The sequence below is a fragment of the Hippocampus bargibanti genome, linkage group LG13 (assembly GCF_051943395.1).
Source record: "Hippocampus bargibanti isolate YZ-2025 linkage group LG13, ASM5194339v1, whole genome shotgun sequence".
NCBI lineage: Eukaryota > Metazoa > Chordata > Actinopteri > Syngnathiformes > Syngnathidae > Hippocampus > Hippocampus bargibanti.
In genome coordinates, this window is record NC_142746.1 from 17,045,163 (window position 1) to 17,070,461 (window position 25,299).

The 25,299-nt window shown below is 40.0% G+C and overlaps 1 protein-coding gene across 4 annotated transcripts in view; it reads left to right on the forward strand.

Annotated features, from left to right (window-relative positions):
• The window catches only part of ablim1a (actin binding LIM protein 1a), a 38,117-nt gene extending 13,351 nt beyond the window's left edge, over window positions 1-24,766 (forward strand). The window contains exons 3-26 of one of the 4 annotated variants that reach the window (XM_089011498.1): window positions 2,210-2,393; window positions 2,607-2,716; window positions 4,872-4,998; window positions 6,522-6,615; window positions 9,165-9,252; window positions 9,943-10,007; window positions 11,322-11,366; window positions 11,909-11,986; window positions 12,200-12,358; window positions 12,544-12,588; window positions 12,973-13,008; window positions 13,122-13,251; window positions 13,667-13,786; window positions 14,244-14,348; window positions 14,870-14,917; window positions 15,920-16,054; window positions 16,730-16,815; window positions 17,286-17,409; window positions 17,500-17,561; window positions 18,693-18,753; window positions 19,007-19,014; window positions 19,527-19,601; window positions 22,378-22,458; window positions 23,137-24,766. In XM_089011498.1, the coding sequence (XP_088867624.1) occupies window positions 2,210-2,393; window positions 2,607-2,716; window positions 4,872-4,998; window positions 6,522-6,615; window positions 9,165-9,252; window positions 9,943-10,007; window positions 11,322-11,366; window positions 11,909-11,986; window positions 12,200-12,358; window positions 12,544-12,588; window positions 12,973-13,008; window positions 13,122-13,251; window positions 13,667-13,786; window positions 14,244-14,348; window positions 14,870-14,917; window positions 15,920-16,054; window positions 16,730-16,815; window positions 17,286-17,409; window positions 17,500-17,561; window positions 18,693-18,753; window positions 19,007-19,014; window positions 19,527-19,601; window positions 22,378-22,458; window positions 23,137-23,250 (2,180 nt within the window). In that variant the 3' untranslated portion in view covers window positions 23,251-24,766. Of the gene's footprint in view, window positions 1-2,209; window positions 2,394-2,606; window positions 2,717-4,871; window positions 4,999-6,521; window positions 6,616-9,164; window positions 9,253-9,942; window positions 10,008-11,321; window positions 11,367-11,908; window positions 11,987-12,199; window positions 12,359-12,543; window positions 12,589-12,972; window positions 13,009-13,121; window positions 13,252-13,666; window positions 13,787-14,243; window positions 14,349-14,869; window positions 14,918-15,919; window positions 16,055-16,729; window positions 16,816-17,285; window positions 17,410-17,499; window positions 17,562-18,692; window positions 18,754-19,006; window positions 20,203-22,377; window positions 22,459-23,136 lie in introns of those variants that run through there. The other 3 variants (XM_089011497.1, XM_089011494.1, XM_089011495.1) reach the window with 3 other exon arrangements.
• Window positions 24,767-25,299: the final 533 nt, after the last annotated feature.

Here is a 25,299-nt window from a genome sequence, read left to right on the forward strand (position 1 = left end):
GAGCAGCGCTGGAGTTGCCGACTCGAACTCTGATTGGTTGAAGCAACAGTCTCGACATTGATTTTTATGCTCCATGGCCTGCAGAACTTATTATGAAGGCGTACAGGTCAATTCCTGACCCTGAATTTTAACAAATGATGGCTGAAATGTGATTGGTTAAATGCTTAAATACAAAAACACACATCTGGAAGCAGCAGTTGAAAAGTAATGAAAGGAAGCTGAATGACAATTTGGAATTATTTAATAGAAATTCATGGAAAAAATATAATCCACATTAGTCTGTGATTTAGATATTTTTAGGCCAGCAGAGGAAGTCTTGCAGGCCCTGATGGCCTACTACTGCAAAGGATTACTGATGCCATTGCCACAATTGAGGAGGCTACGCTACAGCGAACATTGCAAGAAATCGAGTGCAGTCTCGATGTGCTTTGTGCAACTAACAGTACCCATGTAGACGCGTACTAAAAGAGGGAAAACAAAAACGTTTTATTATCCACTACATCAGGGGTGTCAAAGTCATTTTTTGCCGCGGGCCACATTGTAGTTATGGTTTCCTCTCGAGGGCCGTTATGAATTTAGGGAACCCATTAGAATGTTTAAATCCCTTCAAATATTACATATAGAGCACACAGTAAATTAATGAATAACTCGTTTTCAAATCTGAAGTCAAGAATAATGACTTTTATTGTGGTTGACATCCAAAAATATGAAATTTTGGCTCAGATTTTAGCAATCATCATGGAATTTAACAAGTTTGATTTGCTTTCGCAGGCCGAAAAAAATGATGTGGTGGACCAGATTTGGCCCGCGGGCCTTGACTTTGACACCTGTGCACTACATGATCCAACCATGCTGCTATGGGGTGCTGTGTGAATTGAATCCTACATCTGACAGCCCGACTTCAGTGTTAACCCTATTAGTGATGAATTTCAAGCATGGTTACTGCTTTGGTGCCCTCGACTGGCCTAACTGTCTCCTTCTTAAAGGCTCAAGTTGTCGTAGTGAAACATTTGGTGGTTAATCTGTGACTGGTGCACTGTTACAGCTATCACAGAGTACCGAGAATAATGAACTCCTATAAGCAAATGCTGAGATTAGTACCTATTTCTGTCCTCTGCAAGTGGATGTAAATGCCATGGTGGGGTTGTACAGCATGTGTTTGTACTTGCACCTGCAGGAGTTTGCGTGGTTCTTGAATTGGAATGCTGGTTAACTATATTCAAGTGTTTTGGTTTTGCAGACGCTTTTGCACACATGCACACACAGATCATTTCGCAACGATAAGGATGAATTCATTTTAGGTTAATACAGCGATTGATAATTCCCCAACATTACACATGAGATTACCCTTTTGTTGTTAAGAAAATGTGGATGCAATAACGTCAGATCTTTTAGTACAAAATGATGGTCACCATTACAGTATAAAGGCTACTAAATCTCAATTCCCGGGGTCACTCCCCAAATCAGTTAGCTTTCATGTTAATCTTGTCATCACTGAGCCCTAATGCAATTAAATATTGGCCTTTCCCTCACTCTCTTCCATTCATTCATGGGATTTAGTGGGATTTATTGCATAACAATGATTAGAGAAAGTTATCGCAAACATCAAAATATTTCACCATCTTTCGAAAAGCCTTTTGAATCACAAAAGCCACGTGTTGTGGTTCTGAAATTAAGAGTCGCGTGACCCTCGATTACTGTATGATCTGACATACTAAAACAATTTATAACTATATTTATAACTATAAGCATTATGTTGCAATGAATCCAACCGCTTTTATGTTATTTCACTCATGAGGTTGTTTTTTCTCAATGCGGTTCGTGTAAATGACATGGTCATTATTGTATGGACGGAACTAACTGCAGTGTGAAATTTTCAAAGCCAACTTATCTTTTGGGGCAGATTGAGGGTGTTTCCTGAGCTGTACAATTGTTCAATTGTTGCATTGGGGTCTCAACAGTAAAAAAAAGGGACAGAGCTTGAATTGCCATTAACAATAAAGCTAGTAGGTACGTCGCCTTTGGAAAAGAGTAGCGTCACAGATCTCAAAGACACAATTAATATTCGATCTATGTTATTTTCCTCAAGCACCAAGTGATCCTTGTGCACGAGTAAGGAGTTGGGACAACCAAGCACCCTCACTGCGTGTTTCTTGTGCTACGGGCCGAGCAATAAAAGGCCCGTGCCACTGTGTGTGCTTTTGTTCAGCGTGCGGATGTGACTTGGCCCAGGGCGGTTTCTTCATGAAGAACGGAGATTATCTGTGCACGGTGGACTACCAACGCATGCACGGTACTCGCTGCACTGGATGTGGAGATTTTGTGGAGGGGGAAGTGGTCACTGCACTGGGCAAGACCTATCACCCTGCCTGCTTTGTTTGCACTGTTTGCAAGTAAGATTCCAATCTATGTTGTGGTGTCATAAGCAGAATAGCATGGATTACCTCATAATGAATGCAGTCCTATGACAATAAATCGAAAGGTACCAGGAAATACATTTTTGTCAATACTGTATACACTAATTCCTTGTCTGTTGTGACCATGCTCAATGAACTTAAACCATCGCGTCTCTGCTCACTTTGTTATTGATGTAATCCCCTTTATAGACGGCCATTCCCAGCCGGAGACAGGGTGACCTTCAACGGGAAGGACTGTCTATGTCAATACTGTGTTGAGCCCATGTCTCCAGGACCAAAAGACATATTGGGTGCCAGCAGTAAGTCATTTTTCAAAGTTAAAGCATTGATTTGACTTTTACAGTCTATAATTTGACCTTAACTCATTCACTGCCAGATGACGTGCAAAAATGTGTACACTCCAGTGCCAGGGTTTTTGTCATTTTCACTCAAATAGCAAGACCCACAGAATATTGGGTTTTAGGACTACATAAATATTCAATGCAGGGTAAGAAACCTTAGACTCTCTTCTTTCGCCATAAAAAAAATTAATTCCTAAATTATATGGGTCTGGTGTTATGACCTTGAAATGAGGGTGGCTGTCCAAAACACAATGCGATACACATTGCAATACATACATATTGGTTTATATGGCGCTAAAGCTGGCATAAAGTGCTAACATGGAAAAAAGGGAAATGATGCCCCCTCGTGGAACATTGCCAGAGGTCTGACCAGCGCAAGAAAAACCCAAACCTGAACAAATTCGGGAATGGCGCTCCACGCCATATTTTCGATTCCGGAATAAATTTGTGGATGGCAGTGAATGAGTAAATAGCAGCTAATCTATTTCAAAAATATTATCGTCCTATGTGGCTTTTGTTTTGCTGTAAAGAACCGCGCGGGGTGGGGGGTGGAGTGAGGGCAGCGGGGGGAGGGGGCAATCATCACTCAGGATGATACAGTAAAGTTAGTTTCCAGCGCAAACTCTAGTCACAATAATGAAGACATTGTTGACACATCGATGACAAAACGCACACTCAGCAAAAAGCACGGGTTGACAGTGTTTGCTGATGTGTTGCGCCAGGATAATTCTGCATGTCTCATAATGAAGCGAAGAAACAGCTCTGCTGATCATGCAAAGCTTGGATAGCTTGCATAATGCAAGACGCGCAATACCACCAGCAAAATATAACACCGACTCACCCCCGAGTCATGGAAGTATGCACAATTCAGACATTTGAGTGGGGCGAGGGCATGCCACCCTTGGCCAAAATGGCCGCAACGACACTAACCCTTAGCATCAGCCATAGCAATGTCTAAAAAGAAAAAAAAAAACAGCAGACCCCCCCTTCTTTGGGGACAACTTTCACTGGCATTGATTCCCCCCCCCCCCCCCCCCCCCAGTACCAGCCCATTAGGAATTTGAAGATAGAAAATCAGAATCAGAATCAGAAAACCTTTATTCGTCCCACAATGGGGAAATTTGCACAAAAAAAAGCCATGGGCATCATTCAGTTATGCCGCTTAGCTCATGTGACCCCGGGTTATTTATTTTTCTGCTTTGAACATGTTTTATGTAAAAATAGAGGCGAACCAATGATGTAAGACTCAAACATGATTGATGTTTTTTAGGAAGGTTGCTATCTTCTCAAAAATATATTTCGAAATGAAGCATTTTTTATCCGGTAGGGCACATAAATTTGCAACCCCTGCTCCCTCGCCCTTCTTTTCCTCTTCTTTTTCTCTCTCTCCTGCCGTTGCTCCCACCCTCAGCAGTTTCCCTGCTGGCATTTGGAGAGTTTTGCGACAAGGTCATCTATGAATAAGACATGCTTATTCTCTTCACGTCATTCTCCACAACCCCGTTACGCCATACGTGCTCACATCCCCTGCGGTTGCAGCTGGCTCTTCCTCGCTTTCATCCACTATTCATTAAACAAGAGATGTTCATTACTCAAACTAACCTCTCCTTCTCTTTCAACCTTCTGCAGGCTTGTTCCATATGTATGTCGTTTTTAACCCTCATATTATGTTGAAAAAAAAATCACGATTTTGTTGTGGGTGATTTTTACTCATATGTAAAAATCCACACAAAATAGTCAAATAATAGGTGAGATCCGCAACAACTGTTTCTGAGATGCTATGAACGTAATTGAAAAGAGTTTAATTAGCTATCCCATTGGGATATTTTAGAATTGTTTTTGAAGAAAGGAAAAAGAAAGGATATCCAGTGCTTTTGTCAACATGAAAACAGAAACGGGTAAAATTAACCCTTAACATAATATGAGGGTTAAAGTAATTTTCGTGATAGAAGGGGCAGCACCTCTTGGCTGACATCTTTAGTTTTTGATTTCACTTTGCGTACACTATTATCGCTGTTCAGAATCTTAATATTACTTAATCGAGCGTAATTGTGCTCTTGTTTCAAGGTATTTTTTTTGACAGTGACGTTCAATGCATTTTTTGTTTCTTTAGATTGTGCAGGATGCGGTCGAGATATTAAGAATGGACAAGCTCTCCTAGCATTAGACAAACAGTGGCATCTCGGCTGCTTCAGGTGTAAGGCCTGCGGTAAAGTGCTAACCGGAGAGTACATCAGCAAGTAAGTAGCTGTAGCTTAAATTGGTTGGATTTTCTATTTTTGCCATTTTTGATCATATAGGCTACACCAGGGGTGCTCAAACTTTTTCGGTATTGGAGCTACTTCTGAAATGTACCAAGTCAAAATGATCTACCCATTACAGTTATTGAGAAATATATTGACGATTCTTGCAACTTATGTTGATGTATAACCGCATACGTTGCACAACACAACATAATTATGTTCCCACCTTTCAACGCCAAAAAGGCGGGAAAGGTGGGAATCCCCTTTACGCATGCGCATGTTTGGTTTCCGTATTATTTCTATCTCGTGATGGGAATTCGGGCTCTGATGGCTGCCAAATGGATCTCGTTTTTTTTGTTGCTTAAATGAATTTACTCCCCAAAAATGTATAATAATATGCTAAACGAATTACTAATGTAGGAAATATACAATATAACATTTAATTTATATTATATATACATTGCAAATTTCCCCATTGTGGGGCAATTAAAGGCTTTCTGATTCTTCTGAACATACTCAACATGGAATACAACAGAGTGCTACAAAAATACAAAAACAAAGACACATCTCAAAACTGTCAACAAAAATTTACAATCTCTGAATGTGTATATTTATAAACTTTTAACTATTTACAGTAAAACAACTTAAGTTAGCTTTGATTACCACACAACAAATTATAAATTAAAATTAGTAGAAAAGAAATCTATGTAAAAGTATTAGCAAGTCATTCGAGAAGATGGGCATTAAAAATAATCTACCGTACTTTGAGGGGGTTGATCCTAATTGCTCAATGTGCCATTGTCCCCAACCCCTTCCCTTTTGTGTGTGTGTGTGTGTGTGTGTGTGTGTGTGTGTGTGTGTGTGTGTGTGTGTGTGCGTGTGTGTGTGTGTGTGTGCGTCTCTATGTGTATGTGTGTTTGTGTGTGTGTGTATCTGTCTTCCACCACTGATTTTGACCAATCACATGTGGTTTTAACCAAAGTAGGAAAAAAGTCGGCTCCTACAACGGCTCCTTATTAAGAGCCGGTTCCAGTCGTTCACTTCAATGAGCCGTCTTCTAAAGCCGGTTCATTTGCGAACGACAGATCTCTAATACCAATACTTTAACAGTAGTACCTTGGAGATCGACTGGTAGATCGCGATTGACGTATTGAGCACCCCTGGGCTAGACTGACCCAAGAAATGGATTTGGCACATTCCACTTTTTGGGTACTCGACACTTATTTGTTCCCACAACAAAAATTGGTCAAATATACAGACCGATGTTTGCCTCTGATTGTGCTGAAAACTGGCTAATAGATCTATAATACAACATGAACGGAGGTGTGTGTGTGTGTGTGTGTGTGTGTGTGTGTGTGTGTGTGTGTGTGTGTGTGTGTGTGTGTGTGTGTGTGTGTGTGTGTGTGTGTGTGTGCGTGCGTGCGTGCGTGCGTGTGTGTGTGTGTGTGTGTGTGGGTCCGTATTCTGAGTGTGTTTCAAAACACAGTTCCTAATGTTCAACGTTGATTTCCTCCATTTAGGGACGGTGCACCGTACTGCGAGAAGGATTACCAGATACATTTTGGAGTCCAGTGTGAAGCGTGTCATCAATTCATCACAGGCAAAGTGCTTGAGGTAAAAGACACAAAGCCATTTGTATGAGTATAGGGGAATCTGCCAACTAACCTAAAGTCGTTGTTGCTCTGTTTTTATTTCAACGTGAGGATTTACGTAACATGCTGTTCACATCTAAATTTCAGTTTGCCATAAATGTAGTTTGTTAATCTGTGTTGTAATCTCTCCAATGCAGAGCCAAACAGTCTCTTGACATGAAAGTGTTCTGCTAAAAGATTAATTCTGGGAAGCTTTTCAGCTTTTTATAACTCTAAATGCTTGCATACTCAGGCTCCTTTTTGCCATCACTTACATAAATATTACATAAAATTTCTAATGTGATGTTTTGCATCTGTAATGAAACCTGTACCAAAGCATCTCTAAGGCTATTTAATGTAGCAGTTTCTAAAACTCATATTTGTCTGCAAATGTAATTGACGCTTCAAATCTATATTGCCACACGAATGCCCCATTAAGCTCGACTGCCCAGCAGACAATGATCCAATCAGTCTGTAAGTCATTTACTGGTATGAAAATGTTACCGCCAGCTATCTGGGTTTACGTTAATCCGGTATTAAGTCTGGACTATGTGACAATAGGAAAAGATCTCTGCATCTCCCTGCTGATCTGATACCAAAGCAAGAATTCTGCCAAAGTGATGCCAGGCTGTCTGGCAGTTTAATCGGGGACACAAGTGACAGGTTAAACATTTCTTGAACTTGACTGGATTGATGAGTACCACTCTTTCTCAGTACAGTACGAAACCCATGTACTGTGTTCGACCACCATTACTATGGTTTATTGAATATGTTACGAGATTATTATCACTCTTGCGATCTGTTAAAATCAATTTAGTTCAAGTTGGATAAATCCATGATGCTCTGTTTTTTTTTTTTTTTAATGCACGAGGAGCTCCCATTTTAATTTCAGGACAGCTGCCTCTCTTGTTCCTAAAACAAGGAATTACGATTGGGTGGGGGGGCTCATAATGGAGGTCTAGTCCAAGTCTTGATTAATAACTTATTTTTATTAAGACTTTTTTTGCAATATTTTCTGTACTAGTAGCATATTCCCCACTCAAGGTCAATTGCTTTACCCATGGATTTGAATTGCAAGGAGTTCTGCTACCTCCCAAATACTTCTCCGTCAAACTGATTTACAATCTCAAGTAATGTAATAACACATTTCCAATGCACGCTATGAGTCAAATTTAATGAATCATCTGCACTCCATATACAGTATTTTTATTCTAAGGAATGTGTTCTTTTTCCCTCATGAGTGTGTGGTGGGAAAATTATGCAAAAAAAGAAAACAATTACAGATTAATTCAAATACAACTGTGGAGTCACTAAATGTGTTGAACAAGTATGAATGGTATGCTATTAATTGTCAAACTGTCACGGAAAATTCAACACGGCCATCGTTAAATTGAATCATGTGCAGTGTTCCTTAAAAGACAACCGACGTCACCGGACAAGTTGTGTCCATAATTTGTAAAATGGCTTCAAATGACTTCTAGTGAGCGTATTTTAATAAGATTCCACCACATATAGCTATATTTTACGTTTTAAGACTTGCGCTGAATATTCAGAAAGTCTTGTTTTTGAGTTGGTGACGAGTCCGTACGTGACGTCACTAAAGGAACGCCCCTGACCGAAAAAAGACGCATTGTGGCGGTCCTTCCATCACATCAATGTATTTTGCTGTAATGTTTGGTCTGGGCACCCCGTGTTGCACCCAAAAGCCGCCAGAAGAGGGCTTCCAAGCTCCATATAAGGAATTTATCAGCCTGTGGAAACGGAGGTGGCCACAGGAGGTCGCCATTTTGTGCCTCTTTTTCGGTGAGAAATTTCCCCTCAATGTTGCAAAATGACAGGGAATAACTTCTTTAATCGATTGCAAACATGTATGCTTTCCTCTTCAGAACTATTTGAATCATATTCAGAACTTCAGAACTATTTGAATCATATTCATATTCAGAAGCCATTCTTTTGATTCTCCAGTTATGCAAGACGTCTTGCAGTGATGTCACGAACTGGGGGCGGGACTTTCTGAAAATGCCCAATTTTTGGCAGATTTTGGACACTTTAAGTCATTTTTATTGGTGTTTTGCATTTGAATAAAAATATCATACTGCGTGTTTTGGGTATTTTAGATGCTATAAAACGTTTTTCGGATGTCAGTTAAGAAACAAAAAAGTGACGTCGGTTGCCCTTTAAATGTATTAAAGCACCTAGGATCATGGCCCACTCTTGCATTTTCAGTGAGCTTTCGATTTGAACAAGGGGGTTTTCACATTAAATTCACATTTTTATAGCCAAATTTCAACCAGACAACAAACAACGAACGATAGCACTTCACATTTTTTTGCAAGACATTCTAAACGAGCTCTCATAAGTCCCCTTGCTGAATCCGTTGAAACGTGTCAAATTCGAACAGGCTTAGGCAGTTAAAGCATAGCTGAGTGAAGTGAGATTATTGGGTTTATTTCCTGGCTCACTGCCATGGATGTCATTGATCTTGCCGTTTCTCTAAAGTCAAGTCTTTTCTTTGTTCTATATGCTTTGTAGGCAGGGGATAAACATTACCACCCCAGCTGTGCGAGATGCAGCAGGTGCAATCAGATGTTCACGGAAGGAGAGGAGATGTACCTCCAAGGTGAGCGCGCTTCATTGGATTGGATTGGATGTGCCTTTATTCATTTCGCAATGGAGAAATTTACATTTCACTGCAGCAAAGTTATGAAAGGAAAGAAAGAAGTAGAACAACAAAATACAGGAGCAAGCTGCTGTCGTTATCGATAAATTCTTTGAAGCTTTATAGTTTTAATCCCAAGTGTGATTGGTGAATAACACTGAAAGTGCTACAAAATTCTCAACTCACCTGTATTCATAGAGCACTTCAAAACTGCAAATTTCCCCATTGTGCTTGGGATGATTAAAGGCTTTCTGATTCTGAAAAAAAACAACCATCACTGTATACAAAATGCTGTACTTGGAGCAAAAATCATTTATGCAACAAACAATAAAACAATGTCAAAGACAGTAGAAAGCACAAAAACCGTCAAACTAAAAATTAAGTCTCATGCTTAGTTTGGCTTCCACGGGCTCCTTGGCGAATCTCGAATACCATGAAGATAAAGTTACATTCTTTCTATTACTACATTATTTCAAACATACAGGTCCATTGTCTAATAGTCAAGTTTTCCTCATGCCAGTCTCATCACTAATGCAAAGCTTTACTACCTAATTTAGTGACATTTCTCTCATGGTCGATACGAGGCTGACTCTGCAAGAAAGTGATGAGTAGTTAGATTTGGGAAACAATCCTTACTTTGTCTTTCTTCAGGATCAACAGTGTGGCATCCTGGTTGCAAGAACACAACTAGAACAGAGGAGCGACACAGAGACAGGGTAGGAATCTGCATGTTCTACTATCCTCAACTAAACCCTGATAACATTCTATGGGAGTAGGAGGGAAATGCTGCATATGCAACTCAGATTTGTGGGAGAGCAAACCTTTGCTGAATAAAGAAGCTTCATAGTTTTTTTGTGGTGTTCACTGCTGGAAATGTTTGACTTGATGTACACCTATTTGATATTGAATTTGGAACACATTCACAGTCTATTTTGATTCAGTATACAGTTATAGCTTGTGTCAACAGAAAAAAAGTACTTTTTTTTCGATTGACACCTTTTTAAACATGTTAGATTGAGTGCAATGGAACACAAAATTGATTGTAAGCATTAGAAAATAATAATATAAAAATGTGGAGAATCACCGACAAGTGGAAATGCCTACTTCAGTAGATAACCATATGACTGGCACATGAATAGGTTTTCTAGGAAATAAAATTCTCCAGAACCGTGACTGGAAGATAAAGCATCTTAAAGGACTTTTAAGTTATGTTTGTGATGTAATGTAAGGAAAAAGATGTCTATTTCACGGTAAGATCAGAGCCTTGTAGTTGTTGCTTTTTTGAATGTTGCTGTGCCGATGACCATTTTGTGTTTGGGAGCATTTTCCTGAACGAGTTGCTTGATCTGTAGCCACAAAGGGACATAAGTCTTCTTGCGCCATTCCCAAGCCCGGATAAATACAGAGGGTTGTGTCAGGAAGAGCATCCGACATAAAAGCTTGGCCACAACAAACATGCGGATCAAACATCTGAAGATGGAGGATACTGCTTCGCTGTGGCGACCCCTTGAAGGGAAAAGCTGAAAGGAAAATAAGAAGTAGATAGCTATACAGCTAGCTATCTAGCTAGCTAACTATCTATGTGCGTATTTATTTATTTTTATTTATTTATTTATTTAATCCTACTTCCTTCAAACATATAAATGATGGTAAATGACTGTTATTACTTCCTGCTAAATTTCTTTAATCTGTTTATATGTTCAATGAACAAACAAAGCAGTTAATAAAATCTTCAAACCAATTGAATGAACACAATGTATTGCCACCTTGACAGTGTCATTCAACACTCATTACCTTTGTAAGGCTCATACATCCGATTGTTAGGCTGCCCAAGTGTACATCATGTTTTGGCCGTTTCGTGTATCCACCGGCGCCATTAGGAAGAGAGGGTCCTGTGTATGACAAGGATCGCAAGAAAATACATGGTGGGGTCCAAAATCACTTACCGAAGCCACTGAGCATCCGAGTCAAACTGGAGATGAACAACCCCTGTGCGATTTCCTGTGAACACTTTCTCCCTTCCTCCACAGCTACTGCCTCCGTCCCTCTTATTCCTTCAAAAAACAGAAAGGCAGGTACTGTATTCGCTATGGGCTGTGAGGCGCTTCATTGTGTTCCACCATGTTATACATACAGAGCACGACAATGTTTGCTTCCATCTGCTGGAGACAGCTAGCAGTGCCCTTTTCGCGATTCTTCACGAAGCCATTCAGAATAATGACTAATTTGTATTCTGTAAAAGCATCATTTTCCCATTAGCTTAAAAGCTCATTTAATTGTACTACATTCAAGATTGCTTCTGTCATCCAAATAGTTCATTTCTCATAAACAGGCAAAGCAACACAATGGCTACCTCATTCACTTTGCACATTTGCAAATGAATGACCTCATCTTGACATGTTGAAATGATTTGAAATCAATTTTCATAATTTCTGAAACGTAAAGCAGGGGTTGCAAATCTCTACCATCACTCATGCTCATAACGGCTAAATGATGTTGTGTTGGAGGGTTTTGGTTGCTCTGAAGTCAGTGAGGGACTTGTGGGTGAAGACAAGCTAGGTGTGCAAATGAGGTGCTAGGTCTAAATCTTGTGTCTTTATGCCTTTCCCTCCTGCAGCCAACGAGGTCGTCTTCTGAAAGTATTTGTTCCAGACCTGGTTCAAGCATACCTGGTTCACCGGGTCACACAATCTATGTAAGATACATCTCCTGCACATCCTGTGTGTTTCAACAAGCCTGTTTATTCTTTTTCCTCTTTCCGAATGAAAAATTATCCTTTCCGGCCCCATTTACGTACAAGTAACTGTCTGTTATATTTGTGCCTGATTCAAAAACCGAATGGTTTTACATGAGCAGTATCTCTTTGCTTATGTCTGTGTATGCATGTTTGTCTTATTTGTCTCCTTAGGCAAAAGTAGACAATGAGATTCTTGATTACAGAGACCTAGCTGCCATTCCAAAAGTCAAAGCCATTTATGACATTGAGCGCCCTGACCTTATTACCTATGAACCTATGTACACCACTTCCTTGGAAGAGAGAGAGGAGAGACGTGAAAGTGTAGGAGAGGTAAAGCTGACCGCATGTTTCTCACAATGCATGCACGGCATCCTTGTGGTCATGTTGAACAGCAAGAATGCATTCCCTAAGATGATCCTTTGTTTATTTATGAAATGTAAAATAACTGCTTAATGTTTAACATCATGACCGGGGTACCTTTTGAATGTGCTAATGTAGTAAACTGTCCCTCGCAGCTTCTTCATGCCAGGAAGGAGCGTTCGCCCTTGCCTGATGAAAAGGTGAGTTGCATCAGCTGCTGATGTATCTATCCGTTTTCTATCTTGCTTAACCCTGTTCAAGATCGGAAGGAACATAAGGAGTTAGAAAGAGCGGTGTCCATGTACAACCTGGATTCTGACACTAAAGACTGACAAAACACATTCACTCATGTTCTCAAACTGTAGGAGGATCAACATAGTATAGATTTACTTTTTTTTTTGTTTTAATCACATGCAGTGTCCTTGAAGGTCTGCAAAGTTGTTTATAGATACGTACGATTGATTTTTACCATGACCACTCAAACTTTGACAGACACAGCAGCCCACTCACATCTTGCTGTGAGGGACTGTCCAGTTGATGACGAGGCGGAACTTGATTGAAAATATGCTTTGTCTTATTTCCAGTCTTTTAGAACCATGTCTCCAACTCTATCCAATGAGGTGAGTTTAATATTTTGCCAAATTTAAATGTTCTTCTTGTATGTAGATTGAAAGTAAGGCATTGTTCTTACCATCATCAAACACTATGTCGGTCTCTTTGTACTCCATGTCAGGGAAGTTATGACAAAAGAGAACGCATTCTTCAGAGGTCCACCAGTCAGGGATCTTTAGGCTCACCGGTTTATAATCGCCATGGTTACACCCCCACTCTGTCACGGTCCCCGCAGCATTTTCACAGGCCAGGTGAGTCCTTTGTGGACGCTTCCTGCAATTGAATCGATGATTTGCGATTGTTGTAGTGAACTGAAGGGTTCTTGCTTCCAATCCTTTTTGTTTTGTGAAAAGGAAACTTCACTGGAATTGACTGATTGGTTGTTTTCTCTTGTGATTGAATTGAATGAAAAAAAAGTGTTGTTTTTGAATAACAGCCAGACAGCCAATTTTCCTCCTTAATGTCACACTCCCCTTTTAACTATGCTCACGAATGCCATTTGTTTCATTTCTTTTCACCTGGGTTTTCATTTCTTTGTATTTTGAATGCTTGAAAATCTCCCTTTTCCAATTTCCTCCTCACATTTTCAACCTCTATCACCGTCCCACAACCGGTCGCTCTGGTGGCTGCTGCCGGGTGCCTGCCGCACTCGCTTCCCCACTGCAGAAGCTCTGACAGGCATGCAGAAGCTCTGCTCCTCCTTGTGCAGTAACAGTGTGGGCTCCAGAAATAGTGATTCCCGGCCCACCTCTCCTTTTAGACACCACTTCCTCCCCCATAGTCAAGGTAAGGTGCCCACCACCTATGCCCCCCCTCCACCAACCACGCCTCCCTCGCTACCCCTGAGATAGTCCATCCTCTCAATCACAGCCTGGGGTGCAACTTCATGCTGGTCTCTGTCATTTTGGAACCATCGGCATGTCTCGTCAAACATCTTGTGCCTTCCATTCGTGACACTGGCAGATGAAAGGCTCTTAGTGTTGTTTATTTGCTGTTTATATGCCATTGAGAGGTTCTGGTGTTTCACTTTCGACGATGGAAGTTGAATGCCAACAGTCATGTAGCTATAACGAATAACAATCATCTCCATAATGTACCACTCAGCATTCATCTGCGACGGCAAGACTAACAATAACCCCAAATTCGCCCCACTTGTCCATCTGCGTTGTCCCCATCGACACTCAGGATCCCCCTAAGCATCCCTGTTTACATTCCTTTTTTCTTTTGGTTCTTCTCACTGGAGGCACTGACTCACCAAGCGGCCGGAGCTCCCCTCTCCCGCTTAGGCCCGACAGCCGGCCGGGCACCCCGCCTCTCTGTCTGACCCCTAAACATTTTCACCTCCCAGGTAGGAGTTGGAGCACACCCTGCCACTGTTCATCTAGCTATCTACTTACCTACCTACCTACATTCAGTATCTAACGACCTACCTACAGTACCTACCTACCTACCTACCTACCTACCTACCTACCTACCTACCTACCTACCTACCTACCTACATACAAATACCTACCTACAATACCTATCTAATAATAATAATAATAATAATAATACATTACATTTTACATACATTTTACATACATTACATTAACCTTTCAAAGCTCTCAAGAACACTTAACAGTCACTAGTTATCTACCTACCTACCTACCTACCTACCTACCTACCTACCTACCTACCTACCTAGCTATCTACCTACCTATCTGGGAAGCTTGCTTGCTTGCACTTTTATTTTTAACCATACAGAGAGATGAGAACTATGCTGCTCCAGTGGGTAGAACTACGATAATAGTGCAATGTTGATACCTCATAATTGTTGCATAAATGCCAAGGGATCTTTTCATGAAAGTATCTCTATTTTACCAATTTCAGATCAAGGCAGTAACATCTATAGAAAACCACCCATCTACAGACAATACGGTACCTTCTATTTACAGTTTGTTTTCTCTTCTGGATTTTGTCTGAATACTCATGCGAGCGGGTCATAAGTCAAAATGTATGTCACATTTGACTGAGAGCTACCCGTTGTCAGTTTATGTGCACTGTTTGGAGTCTGTCTCTTATCGACTTCTGTCTCGTCTGCAGCATTTATCCATTCCATTAAATAGCACATCGGAGGTTTTCATTGATTCCTGAGAATAACGTTTTGTAATGTGTTCAGTTTGAGCAATTACTGTAAATCAAACTACTATAAGATTTCAGACGGAACCAAAAATACACTTTGGCCATTAGAAGTGAAGCTAATCTTTTTTTTTTTATGGTTTAGTGTTTCAGTAGTTTTGGCACAACCAGTAGTGCTAGTTATTACTAGTTATGGTAAACAGTCATCATCAAGCATCATCATGAGAACAAGATACCAGCTAACAATTGATCAACAGTAGCACACTGTAGCAAGGTTTGTTCCAGACAGGGTGTTGCATTGAACTGAAAGGGAGATAACAAGTTGTGAAAACAATACAGAAATATTAATAGTTTGTCATATGCACTCGAATATGTAGGCAAGGTGAAATCAGGTTCACTTGTAAACATTATCATGCAGTTTTGGTTCATCCTTAAACGTTTTATGAGTAGTATATCTTACATCACAGTAACAATGGCGTGTCCATAAATTTCAGGATGCTACCATATGCCATGTAATATTTTCCTAATTTAACTTACTGAACATCAGTTGTCCCGCTACAATTAACCACGTAGGGTTGTTCATTAGGTTATTTTGAAAAACTCAAGCCCTTCTCAGAAAAAAAAACACTATCCTACTTGTCAACTACAATAACAATAATGAAGCTGCTGACTCTAACATTTCTTGACTTATCTTGTGGAAGAAATGCTTTGCTTTGTGTAAGGCCCACATCGCTAAATGTGCTTGAGCCAGCGTCACAAACGCTGACAGATCAGTTGCTATGGTTACCCACCTACACACAGCAGCCATAGCACGTCAAAGCAAGTCGGCTGATGACATCATCAGATCTGCCACCTTCCCTGCTGCCCATTCTCCCTCTCCAGATGACGGCTCACAGATCGAGGGCAATTGTTGGCCCTCCGCTAACGTTCCATTAGGTACAGTCGGTGCGTAATGGGCATGCTTGCATTGCAGCCATGCAGTGGCAAACCTCAACTCATTTTTGCCTCCCACCCCACGGAGCTGCTCTTAATCCTTAACTGCATCCATGCTTCACATTTAAGCACTGGCTAAATGTATTAAAGGCTTTGTTTCCTTTTGCTACCAAATTATTTATTTATTTTTTGCTCAAGGTACAAGCATATAATCATTTTCGCTTTTTTTACGCTCCTGCCTTCTTTGGCGCAATGTATTGGTTTTACACAATCAAACCACAAATGGCTCAGACAGAGATAATTGAGACTGACTTCAAACTGACATATGTCCATGTGTCTTACGTCTGTGCTGTTCTGTGTATTAGACGTGCAGTAATTCCAGGAAGTACCGTTCATGATTGAAGCCACCAAAGTCAACATCACATGTCAGCGTAACCCAAGATTCCAAAAAGTCATGTCTTTGTCTGTCTTGTCAACTCTGTCTCACATTTGTGTTTCTTTACACCCTGTATATTATTTATTTCATTCGTGTAATACACCTTCTCTTTTTGTTATTTATAATTTTTTATAAGACATGTTGCACTGTCCAATTACATATGCGTTATGACATCCTCCTGCAAGATGTGCATTTTACTTGGAAATGTATTATGTTTTTGAGGGCTGTATTTGGATCCGCAGGTACAGAAGGAAGAAGACGATCCAGAGAAGAGGAGGAGGAAGATGCCTTGAAAAGAAAACAGCTTCAGGAAGAACACCTTAACAAGGTCAATCAAATAATAATAATAATAATAATCATCATCATAATAATACATTTAATTTATAAGCACCTTTCAAAACTATACAGTCACAGGATACGTTTTTCTGTGGTTGACGAGCGGCAGCCACAGGTGCCAGCGTTCACTCCACCTGGAAGTAACTCAAATAGATAAAACGCTAGCTAGCTATTAGCTAGATAACTAACAGCTAAGAGACAGCAAATAGATAGCAAGCTAGATAGATTGACAGGTGGATAGCTAGATAATAAAAAGCAAGGATAGCTAGTGGATAGCTAGATAATAAAAAGCAAGATGGCAACTTTGTGATTTTCATGTTGGAGTAGATGAGCTGACAGTCAGTGAGGCAGTTATTTATTTTAAAAATAAATAAGTCCTAACCACAATAATTATACTGCACATGCTTTGTATCATTAATCTTGTTCTGAATTGTACTTGACTTGGAAAGTGTTTGTTTTTAGATCCAGTCAGGTTTGGGAAAGCTAATTCTCAGGGAGGAAATGGAAAAAGAGCATATTAGGGAACGCTACACAAGGAGTGTCTCTGCTCAACGCTATGACGGCAAGCAGGATAACGGAGATGCAGGTAAAGAGAAGCATTAAATGCTCAATCACTGAATCCAGTCAATTTGGATTTGATGAAACCTAGAAATACATGTTTGTTTGGAACTTTCAGATCCAACTTCTCCAACTAGAACAAACTCTTTGCCTGGATATGGGAGGAATGGCCTTCACCGGGTGAGATCTCAAGCAGTTCCATTGTGACCACAGATGGAAGAAAGAAAAAAATGACTTTGTCTGAAAAATACAAAATCTGACATAGTTATGTGAATATATTAGAAACACTGGATTGGTATGATTTCACCATTGTGATTATTGTGTTCCAGTATTAACTCTATCACTGCCATTCACAAATTTATTCGGGAATTGAAAAGATGATGTACAGCACCATTCACAAATTTGTTCGGGTTTTGGTTTTTCTTGCTCGGGTGCTGATAGAGAATAGACAGAATAGTAGTTACCATATTTAAAAGTTTCATGCTGTTCTATGCTTAGTTGGGCGAACGCAAGGCCCACAATGGAAGCACAGAAAATCTGGGGACAATCTGAGGTGAACAGAGACAGCCTCTTAAACTGTCTTCCTAGGGCAAGAAATCTAGCCTTGGGCGAAATTTAGGACTTCATAAACTCCTGCCAGGTTAGTAATTTATATAATTTAGGAATTAACTATTTTTTTTCTGACGAAAGAAGACAGCCTAACGTTTCTTACGCTGCATTAAATGTTTATGTAGTTCTAGAACTCAATATTCTGTGGGTCCTGGAATTCGAGTGACAATGACAAAAACCCTGGAATGGACACATTTTTGCACATGCCTGGCAGTGAATGAGTTAATGTTATGCCTTATGGAACATGTGTGTGAGTAAACAATTGTTATGTGTGTCATATGGTTTTGATCATGCAGTGATACATACAGTACAGTACATAGTGTACGCCTGTACGGTCTATGGCACAGGTGTCAAAGTCAAGGCCCGCGGGCCACATCATTTTTTTCGACCCGCGAAAGCAAATCAAACTTGTTAAATTCCATGATGATTGCTAAAATCTGAGCCAAAATTTCATATTTTTGGATGTCAACCATAATAAAAGTCATTATTCTTGACTTCAGATTTGAAAACGAGTTATTCATTAATTTGCTGTGTGCTCTATATGTAATATTTGAAGGGATTTAAACATTCTAATGGGTTCCCCAAATTCATAACGGCCGTCGAGAGGAAACCATAACTACAATGTGGCCTGCGGCAAAATATGACTTTGACAACCCTGGTCTATGGTAAACCAAACCCAACCATTTTCCTCTGCCCCTGCAGCCACAGTCAACAGATTTCACACAATACAACAGCTATGGTGACATGTACGGCGGAGGCAGAGGTAAGCACCGCAACCAAAACACGTTAAACAAGCAAATGTCACAATTGATATCCCCATAGTTAAAGATTCAGAGATGCCTTTGCCATGGGTAAGCATACATGAAGTAGTCGTACATTTTTAAACATCTACTTCATGGTGCCCCCAATGTGTCATCAGGGACGCGTCTTATACAGTAGCGAGTTGCCTGACAGGAGACGTGACAAGCAAAACCATTAACTGTGAGTCTCATTTTCTGTCTCATTTTGTCCTGCAGACTTTCAGGTATGTCCCCCATCTGCTTTTTTTCCCACATTGCATGCTTTCTCGTCTCGCGCCACAGATTTGCTTGCAGTATTAATCTTGCCCTGAATGCACACTTTCCACTTGCGCTACATGCTTGCATTGTCGTCGAACATTTTCCTGTATCTCATCTACACTGTAGACGTCACCTACGGGGCATGCAGTCAATTGGAATGCACTGCCCAGTAGCTGAGCAACTGCACTCTATGTGCAACCTCATGCCTTGTTTTGTTTGTCTGTCAACCAATGTCATGCCCCGAGCTAAATGTTAAGAGTTTAGGATTTTTTTTGCTTCAAAATTCACCTCAGGGACACATAAAAATACATTTGAACAGCAACTAAACATCATAAATTATGGGATCCTGAGCGCTAGTTAAGCTCCTTGCTCCATCCAGTGAAAAGTGTGCCCACTGTCATAAAATGACAACATCCTCATGCCAATAACCCCGCAGCCCGTCCCACTATATTACATTTGTGTATGTTCTATTCTTTAGCACATTAAGGACGGCCGTGCAGCTCTTGCAAGAATGGACAGGGGAGTATCTATGCCTAATATGTTGGAACCAAAAGCAAGTATTTTCTTCTTTTCGTACTGATGGCAACAAAGTGAACTGCACGGTATGGACAAAAGTATTGAGACGCACCACTTCATCAGTTGTCCAATCAATCACGGGTTGAACTTGACTATTGAATATCTTCTTCAACCTATGAATTATTGTCTAAAACATTGCAATTGACCTGAAATGGGGCAAAAATGTAATCATCTGACTTATATATTTATTATATGCCTTTGGCAGTTCGCAATTTCAGCATTTGTCTTCATTACAGGTTTTAAACATACATCTCTGATACTGACTGAGAGCCTGTCATGAGCCTGAGCTGTAGTAACATGGCGTCATATCAAGAGGGAAAAATAAAATAGATTAAATAGTACAATAAACACCTGATTTATTATAATCATTCATTTCAGGTCTTGCAATGCATATCATTCTAATGTTTTTGCTCTTAAAAATGGTGGAGAATCCCATTAATTGATCTCCCAAGAAATGTTGGACTCGCTTCCTTGTCTGTGGGAACTGTTTGACCAAGGCCCCTTTCCATTCCAGTTGCAGTGCACAAAGCAAGATCCATAAATAAATACTGTACCGGTATATGAATTTGTTTGGTGTGGAAGAATGAAACACCCTCTTGCAGCAATGATGTAATAACTCGGCCCCAGCTCGCTCACAAATGTTCTCCTGAACAAATGGATGAAAATACCCCCCCCCCTCCATACACTCTAAAATCTTATGCAACTTCAACGACCATGGGTCCCAATACTTCTGTTCATATATTGTATGTTAACAAATGTGCAGTGAACTTCCACAAACACTAGCTAAACGCAAATGTTTCAACGCTCTTATATAAAAAATATTTTGACATAATGCAAGGAGTGCTTGTTAATGGATAGAAGCATATAATGCCAGCCATTTACTGTTTTTACCTGCAGTGCAAAGACATTTTTTGAACAGCTTCATCTGAGGAATTGCAGATTTAGCATGCTGCTATAATAGCTGCAGTCACGTTAGCGCTTGGCATGCCGGCTTCTTCATGTTCATCTGCAAATAACTTTGAAATTTGGGGTCTTGGTGTTGTATGTGCCATACAGTGAAGAACCAGTGCCTAAAAATCCATCTATATTGTGTCTGTGTAAGCTCTCAGTCGTACAGGAGTGGTCCATTGATGAGAAGGTTTCTTCAGCCGTCATCTGTACAAATGTGAAGGTTTCGGACGTTTCGCCTCCTATCCAAGAGGCTTCGTCAGCGAACTAAAGTCTGACTGGTCGTATCGGCCCCATTTATATATCCCTAATGTCCAGACATGGTGGCGCCGGACACAGCTATGATAGGTCCCTACTCTCAGGTTGGGGGGGCAGAGGACCCTTGGATAGCCTCTTGGATAGGAGGCGAAACGTCCGAAACCTTCACTTTTGTACAGATGACGGCTGAAGAAACCTTCTCATCGATCTATATTGTGTGTACAAAGGGTGTCAGAAAAGTTGCAAAATTGGTGTGACAAAAATTATATTTCAAAGTACTGTATTTTCCGGTGTATAAGGCCCACCGGAGTATAAGCCGCACCCCTAATGAATGGTGTATTTTCAAACTTTTTTCCATAGATAAGGCGCACCTTCAATGAATGAAAAAAGTTATTCAAATATAATATAGAAATATATAAAACTTAACCAATTATAAGGCAGACCACAATATGAGGCGCTGCAGTAGAGGCTGGGTTTACGCGTGACTTCTTGCAAGCCATTAGTTGCAAGCCATTGTACTTCACATATAAGTTGCACCTGCGTATAAGGCGCAGGGTTATCATTCGAAGAAAATTAAGGCTTTTGGCTGCGCCTTATACACCAGAAAAAAACGGTCTAATCTACAAGTTTCCCCCTCCAAAGTCAAACATGCTTTCCCAGCCTCTGTGTGACGCCTTCATTGGGGGATTTTTGTCAGCGCTTCTCTGTATCATTCTCCTGGACATGTAGAGCTCACCCACGTCTTTAAAAGGGGACCCTTTGATCATTCCCTTAGGCTTGGGGAAAAGGGGAAAAAAGCACACATAGTTAGGTTTGGTAAATAGGGAGGTTGATTTGTGAGAATATTTATATAAAAGCATATGCACAAACCTTAAAGAGCTCCACATAGCGGAGCTCACTTTAACCATTTCACGACTGATTACAGTGATGGGCGAAAAGTGTACTGCGTGAAATATATTCCTTAAACATTTCTGACACATTCTACACAACATTCCACAACTGTGTGGCTATGACAAGGTCAGAATTAGAAGAACATTCAATCACGTTTTTATCAATCACATCGCCGCAATTTTCATTTTGCTGCTTCTTGCACACGTGAAATTAGTTGTCCAGACTATTGTTAATTTTCCGGTGTGATTTTTCCCATGAGATTCACAAGGCAAGAATGACTGATGTTTTTTTTATTGTATTGTATTGTATTATATTGTATTGTATTGTATTGCATTGTATTGCAATTAATTTATTCATTCAGTAAGTTAGTTTATAATGATCTGTCCTCAAAATGCTCATTTTTTCTTTCTGAATATTTTGCACGTTAGTTATGCACATCATGGCACGCAACCAGCATTTCCCCAACAAACTCAAGGGCCACTTTCACTGTCAATCATCCTCCTGCCACAAACGTGCTCTCCTTCCCAGTCTTTCCTCTGTCACAATTACAAGAACATTTACATACAGTTATTGTTATTTCATAATATACATTTGTTCATAGTTATGCAAATTGGGTGTGTGTGATCCAATGCACTCATGAGTGTTTCCCTTTGTAGGTGTATACCTATGAAATGCTCGTGATAACCAGTAGAGGGAGAGCTAAACTGCCCAGGGATGTGGACAGAACAAGACTGGAGGTATAATCAACGTCATCGATGCTCGATTTTCGAATTTTGTGTCTAAGCATGTGATAGAGATTAGAGAATAAAGTTATCATATTTAAAAGTTTCATGCTGTTGTATGCTTAGTCAACACTTGGGACTCAATACATAAGTGTAGCACGGGCAACCTGGGGTCAATCAGGTCAACGGACACAGCAAGTTAAACGGTCAGCTTCACATGAGTCATTTACGACTTGGGGAAGTCCTTATCACAGGGGTAGTTTAGGAGTTCAAACTCCTTTTCACAGGAAGAGGTCATAAGCCAGGATACAAACGTATTAGTTCATGAGAAACACAATGTTTTATTGCTTACAGCTGTTGGTACTCAGAACGCAGAGGCGTGGTATTATAATCAAGAAAACTATGTTTTACTAATGTATCACTTTAATTTGCATGTATTCTCAATAAATAGCTTTGCAGAAGGGCGCAGAATTCAGACGTATGTCATAGATGACTGTCGTTCCTGCCGGCAGTAGGGACAGTCTTTCTGGTTCCGAGTCTGTGTCCACAGTGTCTGACTGTCATATCTCTGACAGCATGTTACACAAATAAAGCATTGGCAAAAATGTGCAGTATTCATTGCTTCTCATCAATTTTGCTGATATAATTTTGTATGGCTTTAATACTAACCTTTCCCTCCTCTCCATCTTTTAGCGCCACTTAGCACCTGAAACATTTTTTGACATCTTTGGAATGGAGATCCAGGAGTTTGACAGGCTTCCCCTGTGGAAACGCAACGACATGAAAAAGAAGGCCAAGCTTTTCTAGTGCTCACAGCAGCATGCATGCACCCACGTGCACATTCAAACCAATCATTTATGAAAATTAGCATCTAGGCTAGGTTTTGGTTTGTTTCCTTAATTTCTTCTTTTTTTTCTACCTTCTTACATGAACTCTTTTTGCTCTCACACTTCATGAGACTGAGCTGGTGCAACTGATTAGATATGCACAGGGAACTCATATTCACAAATCATTTCATGTTCAAAAATGACAAAGAATGAATGATAGATAGGATGAGAACATATCTATTGCTTGTTTGTTTGTTTTGGGCTTTTTTTTTCTTTTTTTATGCTCGTTGCATCCTGCTATTTGTTGCTGCTAACCCCTGTGGAAATTTGTAAGTCCGTCGAACTTTATGATGCCACAGAATGTCCACTGTAGTAGCCTCAACATATATCTGCTTTCATTTATTAGGACCAAAAATATTTGGTCCAAAGGTTGGATCTGTTGGTTCGGTGAGTCTTTGAATAATAGAAGTATTTAAAAAACATATTGTAAAAGCAGTCAACTGACCAGCCGAAACAGTTTTTCTGCTTCACTATGCTAATGAGCGATCAAAGCATCTACACTCATTCATCAATAGATCCTTCGAAAGAGAAAATGGCCGCCGTCCTCCCAGGCTCTGTGAAACATGGTCAGACATTTACCCCTCAACTTTATTTGAAATATACATCTTAATATATTTTATTTCCGTACCCATTATGCAGTAAGAGATGGGTAAGATACTCTACGTAATGTAAGAAAGCCTGTTGGACAGTATTGTTTTATACAATAATTAAAAAGTCACACTGCCGATTGTTGTTTTCAAAACGAAGCCAATAAAGCTTTAAATCACCATGAAACATGTGAGACCAAAGCAACTCACTGCCTTTTTACTGTTAAATTTGCATTTCTTCGTCAAGCACCTCTGGTGAGAGGTTGTTTGAGGACTTGGTAGCTTTTATGGACTAAATGTGATAGTTTGCATATACAGTACATGCTCATTATTTGGGTTGTTGTATTTAAGTAAATATTGAATATTGTTAAAATGGGTTTGACCTGAGAGTAACAGATCAAACGACAAACAAAAAGTTAATGTGACTTATGGCTATAAGGCGTTTGGTGTCATGTTTCGGTATAATAAGTCAATACAGATTTATTCTAAATACATACTGAACACTTGTACTTGGACACATTGTGACTCGAACTTGACTTTGACTTGCATCTTTGTGGCTCACACTTGACTTTGACTTAATAAACGTGGACTTGACTCCAGCCCTGTTTAAAAGTACAGTTAAACAATTAAATTTAATGCAAATCTTTGTCATCTTATAACCGGGGGGCTTATCATGAATGTATTCATCCATCTGTTGGGATGTTGTGTGTTCAATATGTGCACCATTGTCTGCAGGAGTTGTTAAAAAGTCCTCAAGAATGTATAAAGATAGGTGGTGGTGAAGAACAGATAGAAGAACCTAGCAGCTCATCCCATTCTGCTCATCTCTCCTCGAGGTGACAGTGTCACCTACACGGACACCTGGAAGGAGATCCTACCGTTCTACTCAACCTGGGGAAAACATTGCAAGTAGTGTAATTCATTTGAAGTTTGAGTTCTTAGCTGTTTTACCTTTTCAGACTTAAAAAAATGAACTTTACAGTAAGTGCAGCGTAAACCACAATGAGGGTTTGCAGTCTGGTAGTCTATCAATTGAGTTTCCTGAGGAATTCAAATATTTAACACACAGACTAAACACGTGTCAACCTCAAATATTTTCCAACATTTTTCGTCTTTCTACAAATGTTATTATTACAACTGTTGTAGAAAGAGGTTAGGGCACTTTATTGAACAATCTGGTGCTTGTGTTTCTTTGTTCACAATATGGTTTCATTTGGATCTATACATTCTTCTAAAAATAATGCATATGGTGGGACATTGCAACACAATGCCTTCTCAAGTCTAACACTTCAGAATATTTTACAGTAGTTTGGTGGAACAAAATCATACATGTAATAAAAATACTCTCGCTGTACCCACCAAACTTGATCATACATTAGACT